We start from the raw sequence: 20,018 nt of genomic DNA, 5'->3' as shown, positions 1-20,018 counted from the left end.
TCCCCCTCCCCCTTTTTTCTTTTTCTTCTACACTCTGTTTCTTGGTTTGTATATCTGGTTTGTTGGGTCGATGATGTGCTCTTGTGTTCATTCTCAGAGATTTGGGTATAATGTTTGGCAACCAAAATCAAATCCCTCTGGGTTTTGAGCTTTAGCAGATATGGTGGTGATCATAACTATAACACATCTTGGAAAAAAATCATCGTTTCCTCATTTCACTCCTCTATTTTTCTCAATTAATTCAGAAAACTAAAGGAAAAGAAAAAAAGAGGAAATCGGTGAGCTCCTAACAAGAAAGAACTAATTTAGTTGAACAATCTCCACATCCTCTATCTTCTTTTAACTTTTCATCAATTTTGGTCGCAGTGCCCTATAAATCTGGCGGCATTCTTCATTTTGACGTCGACTCATCGAAGAAAGGAGTACAGTAGTGAAGGAGAGAGGAGAGAGGAGAGAGGAGAGAGGAGGTAGGAGGTAGGAGGTGAATGAGTTTGTCAGGGGTAAAAGTGTCCAATTAGTAGGAATACAAAAGACAACGTATATGGAAACATTGTTTTGGATATATTTGTAATATGGAAACTTATTTTGTATAAATCTGTTGAGTGAAACATAACATGGGTATTTATGTAAAGACAAACCCAATAATAGGTAATCATATAATTTTTCCAAAATATTATTGCTGGTTGTATAGAATTTAGGTATCCATGTAATGCATAGGAAGTCAAGGCAAGGGGAATGCTTATGAGATTGCAAAATGCAAAAGGACAATAGGTGTCGATAATATTGTCATTTGGACTAATTGTGAGTAGCTAGTTAATTGAATGCTTCAACATGGTATCAAAGCCAGTTCTATTTTCTTTCTCAACTAATTTCCTCCTCTGGCCGTCCCTCTCGTTCGGATTGAACCTATTCTAAATAAGGATACAGTCTAGGCCATGCCCTTTTGCAAGTAATCCCTGCTTATGGTTCCTTTTGGCAGAAAAAGACCCTTGAGCGTGGTGGGCTTTCAGGCTAAGGATGACATTCAGTGCCCTTTTTGGCTCGGGTTGCTCTGCAGCTAAGTACTATGATCAGGGGGGTTCTTGATCGGCCTCGACTAGCTGTGTCCTCACCTAACTCAGTTTCTCCGATGAGTGGTGATGGTTTAGATCTGGAGTATGCCCATTTCCCCCATTGAATTTCCATGGCCTCACCTTCTTCTCCCCTTTTTTTTTCCCCAAGACGTTCTTCGTCCTCTCGTTCTTCTTCTTCCTCTTCTTTGGATTACCTATACGAACTTTCTTATGTCCTTGATGATCAGGTTATTCCTACCACCCCTACGCCACTTCTAAATCCATATATTGTCTTCCCAAAGACCCCAACTCCTTTCAAGTTGACAACACTTATTAAGCCTAAGAAAACTCCACATCTGAAAGAATTGGTTCAAGCTTCTCACTTTGATCAATTTCAGGTCCCTGCTACTGAAAAGGAACAACTCTTCACCCTTGAGATACCTTTAGACTTAATCCCTCAGTGGATCCAACAAGGTTATACTCACCTTCATCTTGGTGCTATCAAGTTTGCTCTCTCCTTCCATGGTAGGAAAGGACTTCCAGTGGTTTCTCGCATAGCCCTTCTTGACAGTCGATTTTTGTGGTATCAACATGCCGTGATCACTACTGTTCAGATAACCTTGAACGCAGGAACAGTGTTTTTAACTCTGTATCCTGACTTTAACATTCCACTGTCATATCCTCTTCTTTCCTCTGCCCTTAAATTCCATATCCAAATTACTGGTGTTCCTCAGAATCCATTGGCTCAGGCTGCTACTTTATATTACCAGATGGCCTATTGATTGTAGAATCATGCTTTTGATCTTCTTACTGCCCATTCAGAAGATGCTCTGTTCATAACAATGGACTCTAATAAAGTCCCTTGCTGTACCTATGTCCCACGACAAATTTCACAAGATGAACTTCTTCGTCTCCTTCCTTCTTCTTGGGTCACAGCCTATGAACAACAGGTCTCTACTTCCCAGCCACAAGCCCTTCTAGAATCAGTCCAATCTATAAATCCAGAATATATTAGACACCCCAATGGTGAAGTCAAAATCCGGTTTCTTCCTCCTAGACCTCAAACCCGTCCTTCTCCTTTTCCAATCTCTTTTGGTATGATCCCAAAAAAAATTCCTATCAAATCTTTTGATTCAAAGGGTGACCCAATCTATTTCTTCCAAGATCCTGTTACAGGTCATAAATATTTTGACCTTTGTGACTATGATGCTTGTCTATAAGATTCTGAAGATGACACCCCTCCGTGACGTTCTTTTAGACGAAAGTCTTCCCAACAGCTTCTACGAGAACGCTATGAATCAGGAGATATTTCTGTAGGTCCCCTCAGTGATGAATTCAAATATTTTTTCTCTGTCAAGTATGGGAACAACAAGGTTACACCTAAACCTTCTCCCCCTACTTGCAGACGTCCTCCAAAACCAGATTTCCCCCTCCAATTGTTCCGCCCTGTTGTACGTACACTTCAGGTTCTTCCTCTTCTTCTCCTCTCAAAAAGTTTACCATTCTGTTGAATATTAAATCAGAAAAAAGAGAAAATATAATTAGATTGGGATCCTCTCCAACAAATCTTCCACCAAGATTCTTCAATCTCTCACATGCATGCAAGTGGTTATTTATCGATTACACGCAAATGGTTATATATCAACTACTGAAAAACTTCGTGTACATGAGAGGTTGGAGGGTAAAATCAGAGGATCCAAATCCTATGTGATATGCTCATTGTTAAAAACGCAAAAACAGAAAAAGAGGAAAATTTATGAACACAGTTTTCACATTACCTTAGCTACAGCACAGATTACAGTTTACAGATGGACTCAAAAGCTTTCTCTCTCTCTCTTTCTTTCTCTGTACTCTCCTGGCTCAAGCCCTCAAAACCCCCAAAAGAGCGACGCCAAGATCTCTTATTCACCTCAATTGCTCATCACTTCTCAGAGAAACCCTCCTTAAGCCTCTTACAATCAACCAAATAAGCAAACCCATAAGCCATATTCCTGAGCGTCGCCACATGCAACTCCCTCGCCGAAGTCGCAGTCGCATCCGTCGAAAAGAAAACCCTAAACCCCCTCACGAACGCCTCCCTCGCCGTCGTTTCACAGCACAAATTTGTCATAACCCCTGTTATTATAACCTCCTTTATCCCTCTCTCCACCAAATACTCCTCCAATCCAGTCCCTCTGAAGCCACTGTAAGTGTTCTTTTCAACAACTTTATCGCCGCTCTTCCGGTTGAGCTCCGGCATCAGCTCTGCCTCGGGTGTTCCGTCCACGATCAGATCGTTGTTCCACCATTCTCCTAGCATTCCGTAGTCGGAGGGGGACTTGTGGTTGTGTCGCGTAAAGATTATTGGGATCGAGAGGTTACGGCAGAGATCGATTGTGGTGTTGATCGCTGGGACGATTGGTTTCGCCATTGATGCGAAGTAGTTCTGCATGTCGATTACTAGGAGAACTGCGGTTTTTGGATCTGGATTCCTCTTCCTGGTCTCGAATTTCTCGTACGAATCCGCCATGGTTGAGCAGGTGAAGGTTGGGTGTGTGGAAGAAGAGTGAGGAAGATCAGTCGACCCAGTTAAGAGAAGCGAAGTCTAGAGCTTAATTACGGATTTACCCCCTCAACGTGTAACAATTTACAAGAACACCCTTGACTCCTTCCAGTCACTTCCGGATGCTTCTTCCGATTTCCTTTATGGCCTTTTCTCATTATCCAATCAGAGAATAAAAGTAAGCATCTGATACGTTAATTTGAAGGAATCCACAGTGTCTCCAGAGAACTACTGGAGTGATTACCCGCAGCTTCTTCTTCTTCTTTCTGCTCCAGCTTTCAAGTTTGTGATTGTAGGGTTTCTTCTTCGGAGGTGAGAGCGAAAGAGAGAGAGATGTCGTATCTTCTGCCTCACTTGCACTCGGGATGGGCTGTCGATCAGGCTATCCTCGCCGAGGAGGAACGACTCGTCATCATTCGATTCGGCCATGACTGGGACGAAACTTGCATGCAGGTACTCTCGCTCTCTTTTATCTTTTGTTCTTAATTCGTTTGAATATATTCCTGGTTCTTTTTTTTTTTCCCTTTAATTTATCCGATTTCGTGTTTTGGCAAGGTCTAATTTGTTCGTAATCCTTTAGCTATGATGGAACTCTAGCTGATATCATAATTTTTGTTATTCCTTCTGAAATTTCTCAATAGGTGTTCCCTAGGTCAGGAATTTGTGATATGCTTTAATTCTTGGTAAGGAAATTTGCTATATACTTGAATCCCCTTAATTTCAATAGAATCTCTTGGTTACCTCAATGATTGGGAGGGCTACGGTTATCCTGTACTGCTGTCAATGAGACAATATATTGTTTGGTGTTCTTTGTGTTTTATTGGTGATTTTTTAAGCAGTCTCATTCATTGGTGCTTTCTGAATTTGGTTCTTTATTTTGAAAGATTATTGGAAGTAAGTTAGTTCATTGATTGTCAATTGGTTCATTAGTAGGGTGACTTTTCAATCTATTGGTTCTACCTATTAACCGATACGGTTTTTCGGGTACGTATAGTTTCCTAATGTTTTGATATACATGTGGTGGGCGTGTTATTTTGTGGTATTATATGTTATGAGCCAAAATAGAGGTCCATGTATGGGCTGTTAACGAGGATTAAGAGTTTTTCTTTTGTTTTGGGAGATTAATTTGTGGCCCCTTGTTGGATAAGTTGCTTAGTTAGGGAACCAAAAATTTTCATTTACTGTAGGTGAAGAGAACACCCACCGATCGGTGGTCATAGTTGCCTTGCCCCTCTCCTTGTTTGTTGGAGTTCTGAAATGCCTACACAGTTCCCAGAGTTCAAACCAAGTGCAGTGATAGCTGTCGTCTGTGGGTGAAGGATAACTGTGTCCAGTTTGGAAGGTTGTCTTCGGAAAGTTTAGTTTCTATTTTTCTTTTGTTTAGTTGGATAAGTTGTTTGGAAAGTTTTTTTTTTTTTTTGGTTAAGTAAATTTATTTTCTACTTTTCAATGAGTCTATGCTGAATAAAAAAGACTATATAGGAGAATCTATTTTTAAAAGTTCATTTTTCTTCAAGAGAGGGTCAAGTATGAGTGTTAAGAGAAATTAGGAAATTTATTTGTTTTTTACACCGGAGATACAGACATTTAAACCCCTTCTGTAAATATGTTGGAACCTCATAATTTCTGTCTCTCTCTCTCTTTTATCTCTTCTCTTTCCGTATTTTTTGTTTCTTATCAAGGTTACGTGTAGAAATTTGATACTAAACAAACAGCAGAGGTCAAGATCCTTACATTTTTCCATAGCAACAGAGTGATTGGAGCAATACCAGACCACAAGACAAATCCATGCAAATTTGTCCAACTCAACTTCTCTCCCTTGGTCTTCTGACCTGCAACCCAGTGAAGGAAGGGTGCCTTTTCTGGTCACACCTTCAGTGTGGGTGGAGAAGTTCTTCCAGTTGTGATTTGATTGCACACAAGACCTTCTGTTTGTGTGCTATTATAAGTGCTTTCAGGTGGAAACCCCCCACACCCCCCCCCCCCCCCCAAAAAAAAGAAAGAAGGAAAGAAGTAATTCATATAAGATGAGTAAAACAAACCATTTTTTGCCAAAGCAGCACCCATTCTATGGTTTTGCTAAAATCAAAAAATCGGTAATTTAGTAAACATTCCTTCCTTCAAAAGCTTGTTGAGAACCGTGCATAAAGGCATGAAGAGGTCATTGAACTTCCTCCTTTCATGTGGTTGCAATAGTTGTGTGCTAGCTCGATCATGGCATTGGCCGGCCTTCTGGCTTGGGGTTCAATTGTTAACCTCACCACACAACTTGGTAGGGTTTCTTAACTTTGTCTTGATCCCTTGCCTTGGTAGAGTATCAGTATGGATTGCATCCTCACTTTGAGTCCTTGCTTCGAAGAAATTTACTGAAGTGGTGAGCAAAATTGAGGTTGCAGATTCCTTATGACCATTTGAACTTGCTCCTTCGCAAATGGCTGGCAGCCTTCCTGCGAAACCTTAGTAGTAAAGAATGTGAGCCCTTCTTTGGGTTTCTTAATTTTTTTGGCCAAATAAGAGCCCAATTGTAATTTCAGAATAATGGATGATTTAAGTGATTTAACCAGAGACATTCAAGATGAGGTTCCTCGGTGTATGCTTTTTGTTGATGATATTGTTTTGGTGAATGCAACAAAAGCATGGATTGATTAATGCCAAGTTAGAATTGTGGAGATCAACCTTGGTAACAAAAGGTTTTAAGATAAGTAGAACGAAGACAGAGTTTATGGTGTAACTAAAGTTACACTAATACGTATAATAAGGAGGTAAAAATTGATGAGGGAAGTTCCCTTAAGTGATTATTTAAGGTATCTTTTTCAATTATAAATAAAGAAGGTCATATAAGGGATGATGTTTCGCATAGAATTGAAATATGATGGATCAAATGTAGTGGTGTGTCTAGAGTATTGTATAATCCACGTATTTCTTTCAAAATTTAATAAAAAATTGTGGGATAGTTGTGATCTATGGTACAGAATGTTGTGGAGTTAAAAAACATCATATAGATAAACTCAATGTAGCAGAGATGAGGATGTTGAGATGGAGTGGCAAAACTGGGAAGGATAAAGTAAGGAATGATCATATTAAAATTGATTTAAGAGTAGCTCCAATACTTTATAAGCTATGAGAAAGTCATTTGAGTTAGTAGGGCCATGTTCTATGGAGGCCTTTGGATGCTCCAATACGGAGGAGAGATTTGACTCAGATTGAAGGAACTAAAAGTGTCAAGAGGAAGAATCAAAATGACCTTAAGAGGAGTGGTGAGGAAAGACATCCATAGCTTAGGCCTTGTATCAAGTATGCCTTCTAATAGAGCTGATTGGAGAGTATGGATCCGTGTAGCCGACCCCATATGATTTGTATAAGGGTTAGTTGTTACAATGTCCTCCCAAGTTTCGGTCCATGAGGAGTCGAGGGACATAAAAAGAGTCAAAATATTTTTTTTTTTAAAGTATTAAAATGGTCTCCTCAAACCCACACATTACATAAGCAATGACAGTTTAACACTTTAACAGGAAACATCAACACTTTTTCTCCACTTGAGGTTGAAGGAACATCAACTTCATCACCAATAGCATCCAATGCATAAGCATCAACTTCTTAATTGTCCACCTCAAGCACAACTCATTCTTCTTCCATATCATTAATAAGAAAGTTCTACAATTTCCAAATAGTTCAAGTCAATATCTAAAAATTAATGAAACATTTACCTCATGTTTTTCTAGACTCCGGTCTTTCCATCATTCATTTAAGGGAAATTCGAGCATTGAATTTTCCAAAGCTATTGAAGGATTACTTTTCCTCGACTGTTTTTTCCTTTGCCTTGCGTTGTAGTGAATATATACCAAATCATAACCCTTTTTGGCTTAGTCTATTGCGTTTCTTTGTATATATTTGACCAAAGTACTCCAGTTACAATTACAACCAGAAGAAGTGCAAGTTTGACTTGGAACTTTCATAGCAATTTGTGTCAATTCAGGGCATGTAACTCCATGTTCTTTTCCAAAAAGCTTAAATTTACAGCATAAATAACAAATATGAGTAATTTAAATTTTAATAATTAATTATGTAACATGAATCAGAGATTTAAATGTTTTCATCTATACAATAATTTATTTCCTAGACTATAAGTAGAAAGAGTGGCACTAGCAAGTTGAGTTCCATAATCACATTTTCTTGTAACATAGCTTGCAATCTAATAATAATACAATATTAGTGGTTAGTGGATAGTGGATACAAAAAATGTGCATAATAATATCTACAATCTAAAAATGAAAAAAGTTACCACAAGAGATGCTGCAACATCCTTTTCTCAGTACTTGGCTCCAAAATAAATTATATCATTAAGGCCATGTTTGATATGCGATGCCACTATAAAGTCATTTGGATAACGATATCTTAGGCTTAAGAAATGCTTCTCTATTGGAGGATGATGAAATTGATCATTCCAATGAATGAGAATAATTGACTTCACAATTTCCCTTTATTCTAAATCATCACCACATACTCAGAAGTTTTATAAAATGCTTTTTTCCCATCTCAGCATATACAAATGGAAGAGTGGGTTTATGATTTTCATCAACTAATTTCAACACTCTAACTATGGGAGCAAACCATTTGCAAATGAAATAAACATTCCTCCAAAAAGTCATACTTCAAATAATCTTCTCCACCACTTTTCTGACAACCAACTTTGCATAACAAGAATTTAACCAATCATTAAAGTGAGTTAAACATCATTCTCAAATTTCTTCTATAATTCATCAAGCTACCCAATGTAATGTAATGTGTGGCAAACCTTGTAGATGCAGTCCACATAAGATCTTTCTTTTTAATGAATTTATTTCTCATCACACTAAGAACTTGGTATTGATTATAAATCAATTTAGTGATCTTTCTACCTTTCTCAATGCATAAAACTATTTTTTTAAGTTTTGTAATGTCTTCCTACATTAGATCAATGCAATGGGCAGTTCAAGGGGCCTAATAGAGTATAATATTCTTCTCGTCAGTTAAAATATTTTTCGTAGTTTTATAACTTGATTCGTTGTTAGTTACAATTTAGACAACATTTTTCGCACCAACACTTAGTTCCACATTGTCAAACAAATTAGTCAAATTGATCTTGTTATAAATTCCAGATCTTTATAGAGATGATAAGAAATACATTCCATATGGAAAATATAGTAGAAAATTAATCAATGATTTATTTGACTTGTCAGTCCAACCATCAGCCATAATTATGCACCTTGTTTGCTTTCAGGATGCTCCATATTCTTTTAAGTATTCATCAGTTGTGTCCATTTCCTTCTTAAGAAGCCTACCTGCAATGTCATTTGGTGAAGGACACCTCAATCCTTGTTATTTTATTCACTATTGCACTGATATATGGTAAATCAACTGCATTAAATGGAATTGTAGCATTATAGAGGAATCTAGAAATTGCCATATCCATGTTCCTCTTGCTTCAGTTGGATGGCATTTGTCTTTATCTTCATTTGCTTGAACTTCTTAGGCACAACTTGTTTGTTTTTTCTAGTGTTTGATTCAGTTTGACTTGAGCTTCCACACATAGTTTGCTTCCTCTTACTTCCTTTAGATTGTGGGAGTTCTTTGTTTCATTTTTTCTATTAGTATTACCATCTCTACCTCTTTTTCTTAACTAGAATCAATTTCTTCTTGCAAGACCAAAGAACCAATTTATGTTTCTTTTTGCTCTTTATTATTTAAATACGATTCTAGAAACTTTTTCATCTTTGTGTAATATCATCAGTGATTCTTTTACATTGGAAAACGTCCTCATTAATCCCAACTAAATGATGCTTTTATCTATTTATCCCACTATTTAACATTGTTTTTTACAAGAGCTACATTTGACATTTTTTTCTCTCATCTATTGGTTGGGACTAATCCCACCTAGGATCAAACATCTTTTCTTTATAATGGCATATAGTTGTTAGAATCCTAACATTTAACATTGAGAGAGAAAGGTCAAATGTAACTTGTGAAAAAATTGTTAATGGTGTGATAAAGAGATTTAAGCATCATTTTGCTGAGTTTCAGGGGAAAATTTTTCAATGTAAATTGGTTGATGATGATGTTGCATAAAAGATGAGAAAGTTTTTAGAATCGTATTTTCAAGCAATAAGGAGGAAAAAGAAAATGAGATTGGGTCTTTGGTCTTGTAAGAAGAAGTTGATTTTAATGAAAAAGAGGAAGTAGAGATGGTAACAACAGAAAAAAGGAAACAAACGATTCCAACAATTATTAAAAAAAACAAACAAGTTATGCCTAAAAAGTTCAAACAAATGAAATAAAGGCAAGTGTCAATCCAGTTGAAGCAAGAGAGAACATGGTTGTGACAATTACTAGATTCTTCTCCTATGCTATAATTTCATTTAATGCAGTTGATTCATCACATTTTAGTGCAATGGTAAATAAGATAGTAAATTATGGGCAACAATTGATGCGTCTTTCAAGAAACAACATTGCGAGAAGGTTTCTTAACAAGGAGATGGATAGAATATAGAGCATCTTGGAAGCAAATGGGTGCATAATTATGGCTAATTGTTGGACGGACAAGATAAAAAAATTATTGATTAATTTTGTAGCGTATTTCTTATCATTTTTAGAAGGATCTAAAATTTACAAGAACTAAGTCAATTTGATCAATTTGTTCAACAAGGTAATGCTAAGTGTTGATATAAACACATTGTTCAAATTGTAACTGATAATCAATCAAGTTATGAAGTTGCAAAAAAAATTTTAGTTGATTAGAAGTTAACTTTCTATTGGTCTCCTTGTACCGCTTATTACATTGATCTAGTGTTGGAAGATATCAAAAAATTTAAAGAGACTTCATGCATTGAAAAAAAAAATCACTAAATTCATTTATAATCACTATTAACTTCATAATATTATGAGAAATAAATTCATTGAAAAGAATGATCGTATGTGCCTTGTTTCTACAAGTTTTGCCGCATATTACATTGCATTGGGTAACTTGATGAATCATAAAAAAAATTTGAGAAAGATGTTTGACTCACTCCAATGATAGGTTGAATTTCGTTATGTAAATTTTGTTGGAAAAGAAGTTGAAAATATTATTCGGAGTAGAGATTTTTGGCTGAATGTTTATTTCATTTGCAAATGTTTTGCTCCCATTATTAGAGTTTACTCTTATTTGATTTTTTTTCCCTCTTATTTTCTTTTTGCACAGATCCATGTAGCTGACCCATTAAATTGGGATAAAGCTAAGAGTATTGTTGAATGACAAGAGGGTTGCGATGTCTATGGGGGTAATTATTTTTTCTTTTCAATCATATATGTTTTTGTATTTACTAATGATCAATATTGTATTATTATTAGATTGCAATCTATGTTATAGAAAATGTGATTATGGAACTTAGGTACTCAACTTGCTATTGCCACTTGTACTTACGATCTAGGTAATAAAAGATTGCATAGATAATATATTAATCTCTCATTCATATTATATAATTAGTTAACTTCAATGAAATTACTTATATTTGATATTATGTTGTAAAGTTAAGCTTCTTGGTGGGGACAACATGGAATTACATGCCAAGAATTGACAAATTGTTGTGAGAGTTCTCAATCAAGCTTTCACTTTATGGTTGTGAATGTGTCTGGAGTATTTTGAATCAAATAAATACAAAGAAGTGCAATTACTAAGCCAAAAACAATATATATATATATCTATATATATTAAATGACTTGGTGTATGTTCACTACAAAGTAAGACTTAGGGAAAGATAGTGGAGAAAAAATAATCATCTATTAGAGTTGGAAATTACAATGCTAGAACTCTTTTAAATGAATGGGTGGAAGATCTGGAGTCTCGAGAAATGAGCTAAATGCTTAATATTTTTTTTTTCTATTACTTTTATGTGATGATTAGTTAATTTCTAGATATTGGCTTGAACCTTTTCAAAATTGTAGGACTTTCTTATCGATGATGAAGGAGTTGAGTTTGAGGTGGACAATGATGAATATGATAATGCATTGGATGTTATTAGTGGTGAAATTGATATTTCTTCAACTTCACGTGGGGAAGAAAACTAAATGTTTTCTGTTAAAGTGTCAACTTTTATTGCTTGTGGAAGGTGGGTTGGTGAGAATATTTTAATACTTTGTTTCACCAATTGCTTTTGCGAGCTGCGCATATCTTTCTCTCATCCCCTTAGCTTCTCCCATCTTCTGTTATTCTCTGCTCTACCTAAACCCCGCAACAACCAACACCTAAGACTCAGAGAGAGTTCAGCGATCTCCCTTACCTTCCCTCTGTTCATGTTCATATTTTGGGTGTAGATAGTCAAACCATAATTGACCCTAGCCCTTAGGTTTCAGGTCTTAGATCTTCTCCTTTTGTGAGAAATCGACTCAAAACCAAATCTGGTTCTGCTATTTGCACCAGATTTGATTGCAGCAGATTTTCTGGTCCATCAGTTCTCTCCTTCAAATGGTCTCGGTTCTTCCGCTTCCTGGGTCATCTCTAGGTAGAAGATGACTTCCCCCATGCCGCGATTCTGATAACCTTTATTTCTAATTTTGTTTCCCACTTTTGCCCCTATTTTTTAGATAATTCTATTCAGTCCCATGTCTCACATTGCTTCCAACAAATAAATACTAATCCCTCCTGGGTCCTCTCTTCTTTCTTCTTTACTTGTAATTTTAAACCTTCGAAAACTCTGGTTATTACAGGATTGCCGTTGCCCTTCTATTATTTGGGTTGTTAATTGGGTGAGTCCATAAGCGATCTGAGTCGGGTTATGGAACCCTGGAGCCACATCGGTTGGACTTTGATCCTCTGGTCTTCAAGGGAACTTTCTCATTTTGCTTTTCATGCAATCATTTATGATGTACTTAATGTTACTCTTATGTTGGTTTGTTTGATTTGTGAAGTATGCATGACTGAACAGATTTGTAATTATTCATCCTAAAAAAAATTAATTCATCCAAAAAAAAAAATACAGATTTGTAATCTGTTATGGGATTGGATGGTCACATCCAGAACTTCTCATGTTTGTATCTTTCTTGTCATGTTTATGTCTTTCTAAGGCACTAGGTGGTACAGTTAGTAACAGGTGATGGGATATTGTAGACTTGTAGCAGATTGAAATGCGATCTCTAGTGACACTGTTCACCACAATCTGGACCCACATATTGATGGCTATGGAGGAAAATTTATATACCAAAATCTTCCTGGGAGATATTTGATCTCATCTATCCAAAATCAACTGGATCTTCTTTTAAGGATCTGTGTTATTACCACCTTTTTTCATACTGGATAGCACTGGGACTGCTATTATCAATTATGTTTTACATCATTCAAATGTTCATACAATCTTGATCTGCTAAAATGAGCAGTAGAAGAAATATACACAAGCAGCATACTATTCAATTTATATTGGTTTAAAATGCTTTGGATTGAGGCTTTTAGTTAACAAGACTGTAGGTTATCTGTTTATAAGGCTGGGTACTGTTATTAGAAGTGCAGTTTCCCCATCTCATTTCCATCTATTCAACATTCATATGAATATTATGCATTGTATTTCTTGCCTTTCTTCTTGTGTCTGGGTTGATGTCATCCTCATTGCCCAGATGAAGGTTTTTTCTGTGTCGAGTTTGGGCTGGGATCTGGATCTCGATCTGGACCTGGATTGTATAAGATTTATTTTTTTCTGTTTGATCTTGTATGTTTTGAAAATCCATACTCAGGCCTTCAGCCAGCATTTGTTCTGCTGACAGAAGTTTAATGATCTGTTGTTGGGTTTCAGATGGATGAGGTGTTGGCTAACGTTGCAGAGACGATAAAGAATTTTGCTGTTATCTACTTGGTGGACATCACAGAAGTGCCTGATTTCAATACTATGTATGAGCTTTACGATCCCTCAACAATCATGTTTTTCTTCCGCAACAAGCATATCATGATTGATCTTGGCACTGGAAACAATAACAAGATCAACTGGGCTCTAAAGGACAAGCAGGAGTTCATCGACATTGTTGAGACTGTTTATCGTGGAGCCCGAAAGGGTCGTGGTCTGGTGATTGCACCCAAAGACTACTCAACGAAATACCGTTACTGAGCCCTGTGGTACTTCTGTATTGTTTATCCATTCCGACTATAAGGATGTACCTGTAGGAAATTTACTCTTTGAAACTCAAACTTCAGTATATATCTCCGTCAGGATGGAACACTGAAGACATAAGCATATGGCTTCATAATGCATTGTATTTGATACCGAGTACTAAATACCTAGTTGGAACCATTAAGCACTTCTTTTTTTATTTATTCAATTTTCATGGAGAGGATTTCTCACGATTACCCTACATCAATCACAGTGGTCTCGTCCGGTAATGGGTTCACATGGTTAGGGTGTCACAGGGTATAAAAAAGCATATCCATTTGATAATCTTTTTCCAATTTTTCTTTTTCTTTATTCATATACTTTTTTTTTCCCATCACACTTGGTCATTCTTCTTAAGAATAAGAGTTGAAGTGTGTATATTAATAGAAGGACCGATTCTTATCATCGATGGAGATGAGTATCTCTAACGGACATTTCAGATTTATTCTGGAGTCGGATAATCTATAAATTATTGCAATCCTTTCCAATCCTGTGGCTGAAAGTCCGGTGGAGATTTTTGCTACTGTTGAAGATATCCACAAAATCTGCAGACCCCACATTATGTGTTCATTTTCTCATGTTTTAAGGAGTGCCAATGGCATTGCTGACACCCTTGCAAAGAGGGGTGTGTTTAGCCGGTGTAAGACGTTATGGTCTCAATCTACTTCCTGGCTATCCCAGTTATGTTTAGAAAATGCCTTATCTTGTACCCAAGTTTTTTCTGAATAAATTTCTTTTCCACCAAAAAAAAAAAAGATGAGTATCTCCTTACCGTGGAGATCCGACCCTTCCATTACCATAAGAAAGTATATTTTCAATGGGGTGGGAGTTGACATGACATAGGAGTCATCAATAATGGTGAAGAGATTTTTCGTTCTTCACAAGTGCAAAAAGAAAAAACCTAATCCATATAATGGAAACAAGTCATTCTATGGGCAAGAACAGTAGTTTTTTTTTTTTTAAAAAGAAAAAAATGAATGGCTTTCTCTTAATAATGGTTTACGAGATGCATTCTTTACATGAGGTAAGTTTTTTATTAGTGGTAGTGAGAAATTTCAATAGTAATGATTTGGCTTGAAGAAAAAGTAGTTCCAAATTCCAATTGAAAAAGGAGACTAAGAAAACATATGGATATCAAACAAGCTCACAATAGCTTCTCTGGAATTGGTCCTTGGTTCAACCTTCTTATCCCTCATCTTCTTAATGATATAGTAATAATACCAATAATAGTTGTTTTTTTATTCTTGTTATCATTCAAGGTGTTTCTCTCTCTCTATTCTTTAGAACTGCTTTCTCACCTTTTCTATATGATGTCTCATCTCACGTTCACGTTGGTATCACCTATTAGCTTATCACACTTGGGTGGTCCTATCCCTCTCCCCTTATTTTAACATATTTCCTATAGACCCAATCAAGTTCCTCTCGTCTAAGTTCTAAGCATCACTTAAGCAACACAAACACTAGGCAAATGGAAAAGGTCTATTGCCAAAGTTATTTTGCACAACCTTGAAAATTTAAGAGTATTCAATTCACTACTTATAAAGGGAAAACTTCGGAGTTGAGTGATTTTGATAGAGAACTCATAATTCAAATCTTTAGCCACAATAAATAGAGAAGCAAAAGAAGGGATCACAAATAGTTAGTTAAAATCAGATTGGCAAAAAAACTTTGTTTGGTGTGGTACATTTAAAATCAATTGAAAATCGAACAGGATGATTAAAAAAAAAAAATTGGACAATATGGATTTTAAAAATTAAATTCAAACAATAAGGATTAAAAAAGAAAAAAACACTGCATAAATTATGGGATCAATTCATTCCTTATTAATTAAATATTAATATTTGATGAAATAATAAATGTATGTAGAGAAAAAACATTAGTTCATCAATCTACCTCACCACACCTTCTCACAATTTTATTATATATATTTTTTAAAAGTGAGAACAAAATAATTAAAAAAAATATTAGAGGATGCAGATTACCCATACATGCTCAGAGGAAGCTCCCCTATTTATATAATGAAAAAAAAATATATATATATATATATATATATCATCAGTTGTACCTCCGATTGTAGCCTCTATGCCGAGACCGAACTAGGTGTCAAAAAGATATAATATTTGTTAGGTGATAGCAAATCTGTTTTTATTATTAACCAAAAAATAAATAAAAAATAAAGATGATGGGTGTTAATATTTGAGTAAATTTACTCAATTATTAATACCCAACTTTTTTTTTTTTTGCGAACATAGTTCTAAATATTGATATTGGATCCATCATATTGAATCGATATCGACTGAGATCGATACTGATACCTGATCAATATGAATAAATTATCAGTATCGATTTAAGGATAAATCATAAAGAAAATATACTTTCTGTGAAAAAACGAGAGCAAAAATGACCGATCTACACCAATTTGATTTAATCAAGATCAGTATCAGATCGGTATCAGATAACGATAACTAAATCCTTGGTTGCAAATCTTTGGTAGTTCTTTCTTCAACCCCCAAGATGGTGTCTGGTTGCGTAATTCCATAGAACGAATTTCCTGTGCACAGAGAGAGAAAAAAGATTCCACAATTTGTACTAAAGGGTGAGTCATTCATGAGTTAAGCAATATATGGATTTATTCACAATTGAACCGAGCGATTCTAATTTCTACCCCTGATATAAATAAACCTGGATTCCATCTAGAGTCCAAACCATCGGACCTTAGCTAGCGACTCCATCGTCTCAAGCTGCACGAAGCAGACCATCGTCCCTGTCGCTACTCAAACCTGCAGGTATGCTCTCTCACTGTCTTGCTTGCTCGCCGTCGCTTGCTTTGTACCTCTCTGCTGCACGCTCTTTGTCTCCGTTTTTCCAAGGGTTGCCGTGAGTCAAAGCCCTTCTCACAAAATCCCGATAGAAGGCACTCCTTTTCGTATCTTGCTACAACACTCAAGTGGCGACTCCAAAGGAAAACCTGAAGGTGAACCTGCAACTCCCCTTTTCCACTCATCTTCGTCCAAAGTTTTGAAGCGGCAGCTCCATCTCCAAGCTCCTGAGCTTCAGGTTCCTGAAGCTCTAGGCTCCCTATAGTTCCCGTAACCCAGCTTTGAGGTACTTTCTCATCCCTATAGTTCCTGAAGCTCAATGTTCGTCGTCTTGCATCGATCAGCTAGATTCATCGGTAGTATTTCTACCTGCAACTCCACTGTCATCGTTCAACCCATTCCAGAGATCCTGCCTTGGCACTAATTTCTTCTCTTGTTGATCTCTGTGGGAAAGATCGACAAAAACCCTTTCTGATCTCAAGCCTGATTGCTCTTTTTTTTGGTTGATCTATTGATTTGTGTTATTGGCGAAGTGTTTGCATTTGAAACTGAAAATTTCATTCATTTTTGGGGTTCTGGTTGCTGAAACCATAGTTAGCAATTCGGCCGAATAATTCGCGAATTATTCGGCCGAACCGAATTTTAAAGAATTTTATAAAAAAATCGGACCGAATCCGAATTAAAAATAAAATTCTTTAAAATTCACGACTTTTTCAAAAATGAATATAATTCGTGAATAATTCGGACCGAATCCGAATTAAACCGAATTATTCGGTCCATTTAAACATTATTTTAAAAAAAAAATCAAAAAAAAAAAAAAAAAAAAAACAATTTTTTTTTAAAAAAAAAACCCCAGTAAGATTTTTTGACCGCTTTTTTAACCGAATCCTTAAATTAATCGTCCGAATTATTCCGAATAATTCTCCGTCCGAATAATTCCCGAATCCGAATTTGCTAACTATGGCTGAAACTAGGTATGCATATCTGAAACTGGGAAAAAAAAATTTTGTCTGGATATTTCTGAAACTGGGTATGCATCATCAGAAGCCATCATCCCTGCGACTGGGTATGCATCATCTGTATATTTCTGAAACTGGGTATGCATCATTGGAAATCCACCTCCATTTTTACTCTGCATTATCAGGAAGCAACATTTTTTTCCCCTTTTTCTTGCTGGGTTGTCTCTGAAACTGAATGCATAATACCAATGTGAAATCTTTAGAAACTCTCCCTAGATCAGAACTTCATCAATTTATATGAAAAAAACTGAGGTAACTGAACTAGAGAAAGACCATTCCCTTACTGCAAAAAAAGTGAACTTTACTACTACAAAAGCTTTTGTGCATTAGATCTCAGCTGTAATGCTTCTTGATCCCTACCAGCTCCTACTCTTAATCATGGCTTTGTATCAATGTTAATTAGTGAGACCCATTTATTTACAACTCCAACGTCATGTCTTCATTTGTCGTGCCTTCACTCATGTCTTGAACTTGACTACACTATCGAAAACGTTTCAAGAAATAGAAAAATCAAAGACCTTTTTGCAATTCCAAAAAACGTTTCTTAGCATAGAAATGGTTTTTGCTGTTTCTAGACACAAAAATAGAAGAAACAAAATCAAACGAGCCCTTAGACTAATCTAGGGTTTTATATAGTTCTGGGGTTTGTTGGCAATGAGACTCGGTAAATACGGTTCTGAGAACAGATATATGAAAAGGAATGTGCCTGGGGTTTCTGAATGCTTTTCACTTCCCTTTCTTTTCCATTTTTAAATTCTATCCTTTTTTTTTTCCTGGTAGTATATTTTTCTACAGTTGTTCGATGGCATGAGGTTGGTGTTTTTACTTGACAAGGCTTGATGTGTCTTTTTTTGTTGATTTGCAAACAGAGATTTTCGTTCTCCTTTGGTGAACCACATTGCCGGGCTTTGTTTAATACTGAGGGGAAATTAGCTCATTGGATAACACTTCATCTTATTCTTCTTGTTTAAGAAATAATTAGAACAATGTAGCTGAAATAATTAGAGCTTTGTTATAGTATGTCTGCTTAACAAGAACTATCTTTATCCCCATAATGATCCCCTAACTCAATTGGAATAAGAAACTCCACGAAGTTGAATTCTAACAATGTGACAATTACCTAATTGTTTTTTATTTCTAAACCATAAGTTGAAGTGAGATCTCAACTCAACTGCTTCATGATGTTCTGAATACTCCCTTTCTCTTCATTATTCCTCTCACCTTATTTGCGATTTTTTTGGGGAAAACAAAGAAATTATTTATGTATATAAGTGTAATAGAACACTTAAGGGATGTCACTGTGATGCTTCTTTGATTTCTGCCTTATTTGCTTCTCTTAGGGCCCGTTTGATAACGTTTCTGCCGTTTCTGTTTCAAGAAACTGCAGAAACATAAATTTCCGTTTCTAGAAACAGAAATGGAATTGAAGGTGTTTGATAAGTCATGTTTTTAGAAGTCGATAGTAACCAATGAAAGAATGGTCACAAGTCGTTTCTAGAAACGGCGAAACAAGTTCAACTTGTTTCGCCTGGGTCGTTTCTTGGACCATAAATAAGTAAAAATTTCTATTTCTATTTCTGAAAATAAGTGAAACGGAACAATTTTATCAAACGATTTTTATTCCGTTTCTGCTGTTTCTGGAAACAGAAACGACAGAAACGCGTTTCTTGAAACGTTATCAAACGGGCCCTTAGTCCCTTTTCACTTATTTTTCCTTATTTTGTCGCTTCTTGATTTTCCTTTTTTCATATCGGATCCATGTAGTCGATCCCATTTAGTTGGGATAAGCTTTTGTTTGTTGTTTGTAAGTGTAATGGAACAGAGTACTGATCTTAGAAGGATGTAGGTCCTACCTGCTTGTGTCCGAAATCTGAACACTGCCCATCCAATTGGACTTGTGATTTTTGACTTAGGAGGATTATGTTTTTGATGGCTTGGTTCTTTGATCTTAGGGATGAAAAGATTTGTTCCCATATCCAAATCCTTCACTACCCAAAATTTTGCTGACTTTTTTGATGAGATGGATGGGGTTATTTTTGCTAAAAGGAATTCTACCTTTATAGAGATTGATTTGTTGGCTAGATAAATATAAAAACAAAAGAGATAATTGATTTAATGGTAGATACTTCATCCTTTGATGATCTGGCCAGTTTAATTCCTTAAATTGATAGGTTGATGAAAATATAAGGGCTAAATGGATATCCTTCCTTACTTCATTTGGAAGGATTTTTGGAGTTGAAGGCTTTTAGTTTGATTGTCAAGAAATAAATAGAAAAGAAAAAAAAAAAATTGTATTCAAGGAGAGAAAGATGAATCCAACTAATAGATTCAAGGCAACCGAACAGTTATTCAGGCAGAATTCAGATGAATCCAATTGACAGACTCAAAGTAACCAAACAGCTAATCCTTCAAAAATTATGATTCCACATAAAGCTCAT

General features: G+C 36.0%; 2 protein-coding genes across 3 annotated transcripts; one reads left to right on the top strand and one right to left on the bottom strand.

Moving 5' to 3' along the window:
• Positions 1 to 2,726: 2,726 nt before the first annotated feature.
• Positions 2,727 to 3,561, bottom strand: LOC122071781 (nicotinamidase 2-like). The gene has a single exon (XM_042636187.1). It carries the CDS (start codon positions 3,559 to 3,561, stop codon positions 2,974 to 2,976), a length of 588 nt encoding a protein of 195 aa, XP_042492121.1. The 3' UTR covers positions 2,727 to 2,973.
• Positions 3,562 to 3,574: 13 nt separating this feature from the next.
• Positions 3,575 to 13,933, top strand: LOC122071782 (thioredoxin-like protein YLS8). Of its 2 annotated transcripts, none has more exons than XM_042636188.1 (3): positions 3,575 to 3,772; positions 3,870 to 4,047; positions 13,392 to 13,933. In XM_042636188.1, exons 2-3 carry the CDS (start codon positions 3,928 to 3,930, stop codon positions 13,698 to 13,700), a joined length of 429 nt encoding a protein of 142 aa, XP_042492122.1. In that variant the 5' UTR covers positions 3,575 to 3,772; positions 3,870 to 3,927; the 3' UTR covers positions 13,701 to 13,933. The 2 variants fall into 2 exon arrangements, with proteins under 2 accessions (XP_042492122.1, XP_042492123.1); XM_042636189.1 differs by lacking the exon at positions 3,575 to 3,772 and adding an exon at positions 10,811 to 10,889 and having other exon boundaries at positions 3,779 to 4,047.
• The last annotated feature ends 6,085 nt before the right edge of the window (positions 13,934 to 20,018 follow it).

Source organism: Macadamia integrifolia, unplaced genomic scaffold (genome assembly GCF_013358625.1).
Source record: "Macadamia integrifolia cultivar HAES 741 unplaced genomic scaffold, SCU_Mint_v3 scaffold_94A, whole genome shotgun sequence".
Classification (NCBI taxonomy): domain Eukaryota; kingdom Viridiplantae; phylum Streptophyta; class Magnoliopsida; order Proteales; family Proteaceae; genus Macadamia; species Macadamia integrifolia.
The sequence above is the reverse complement of the archived record's forward strand: the minus strand, read 5'-3'. Positions and strand labels throughout refer to the sequence as shown.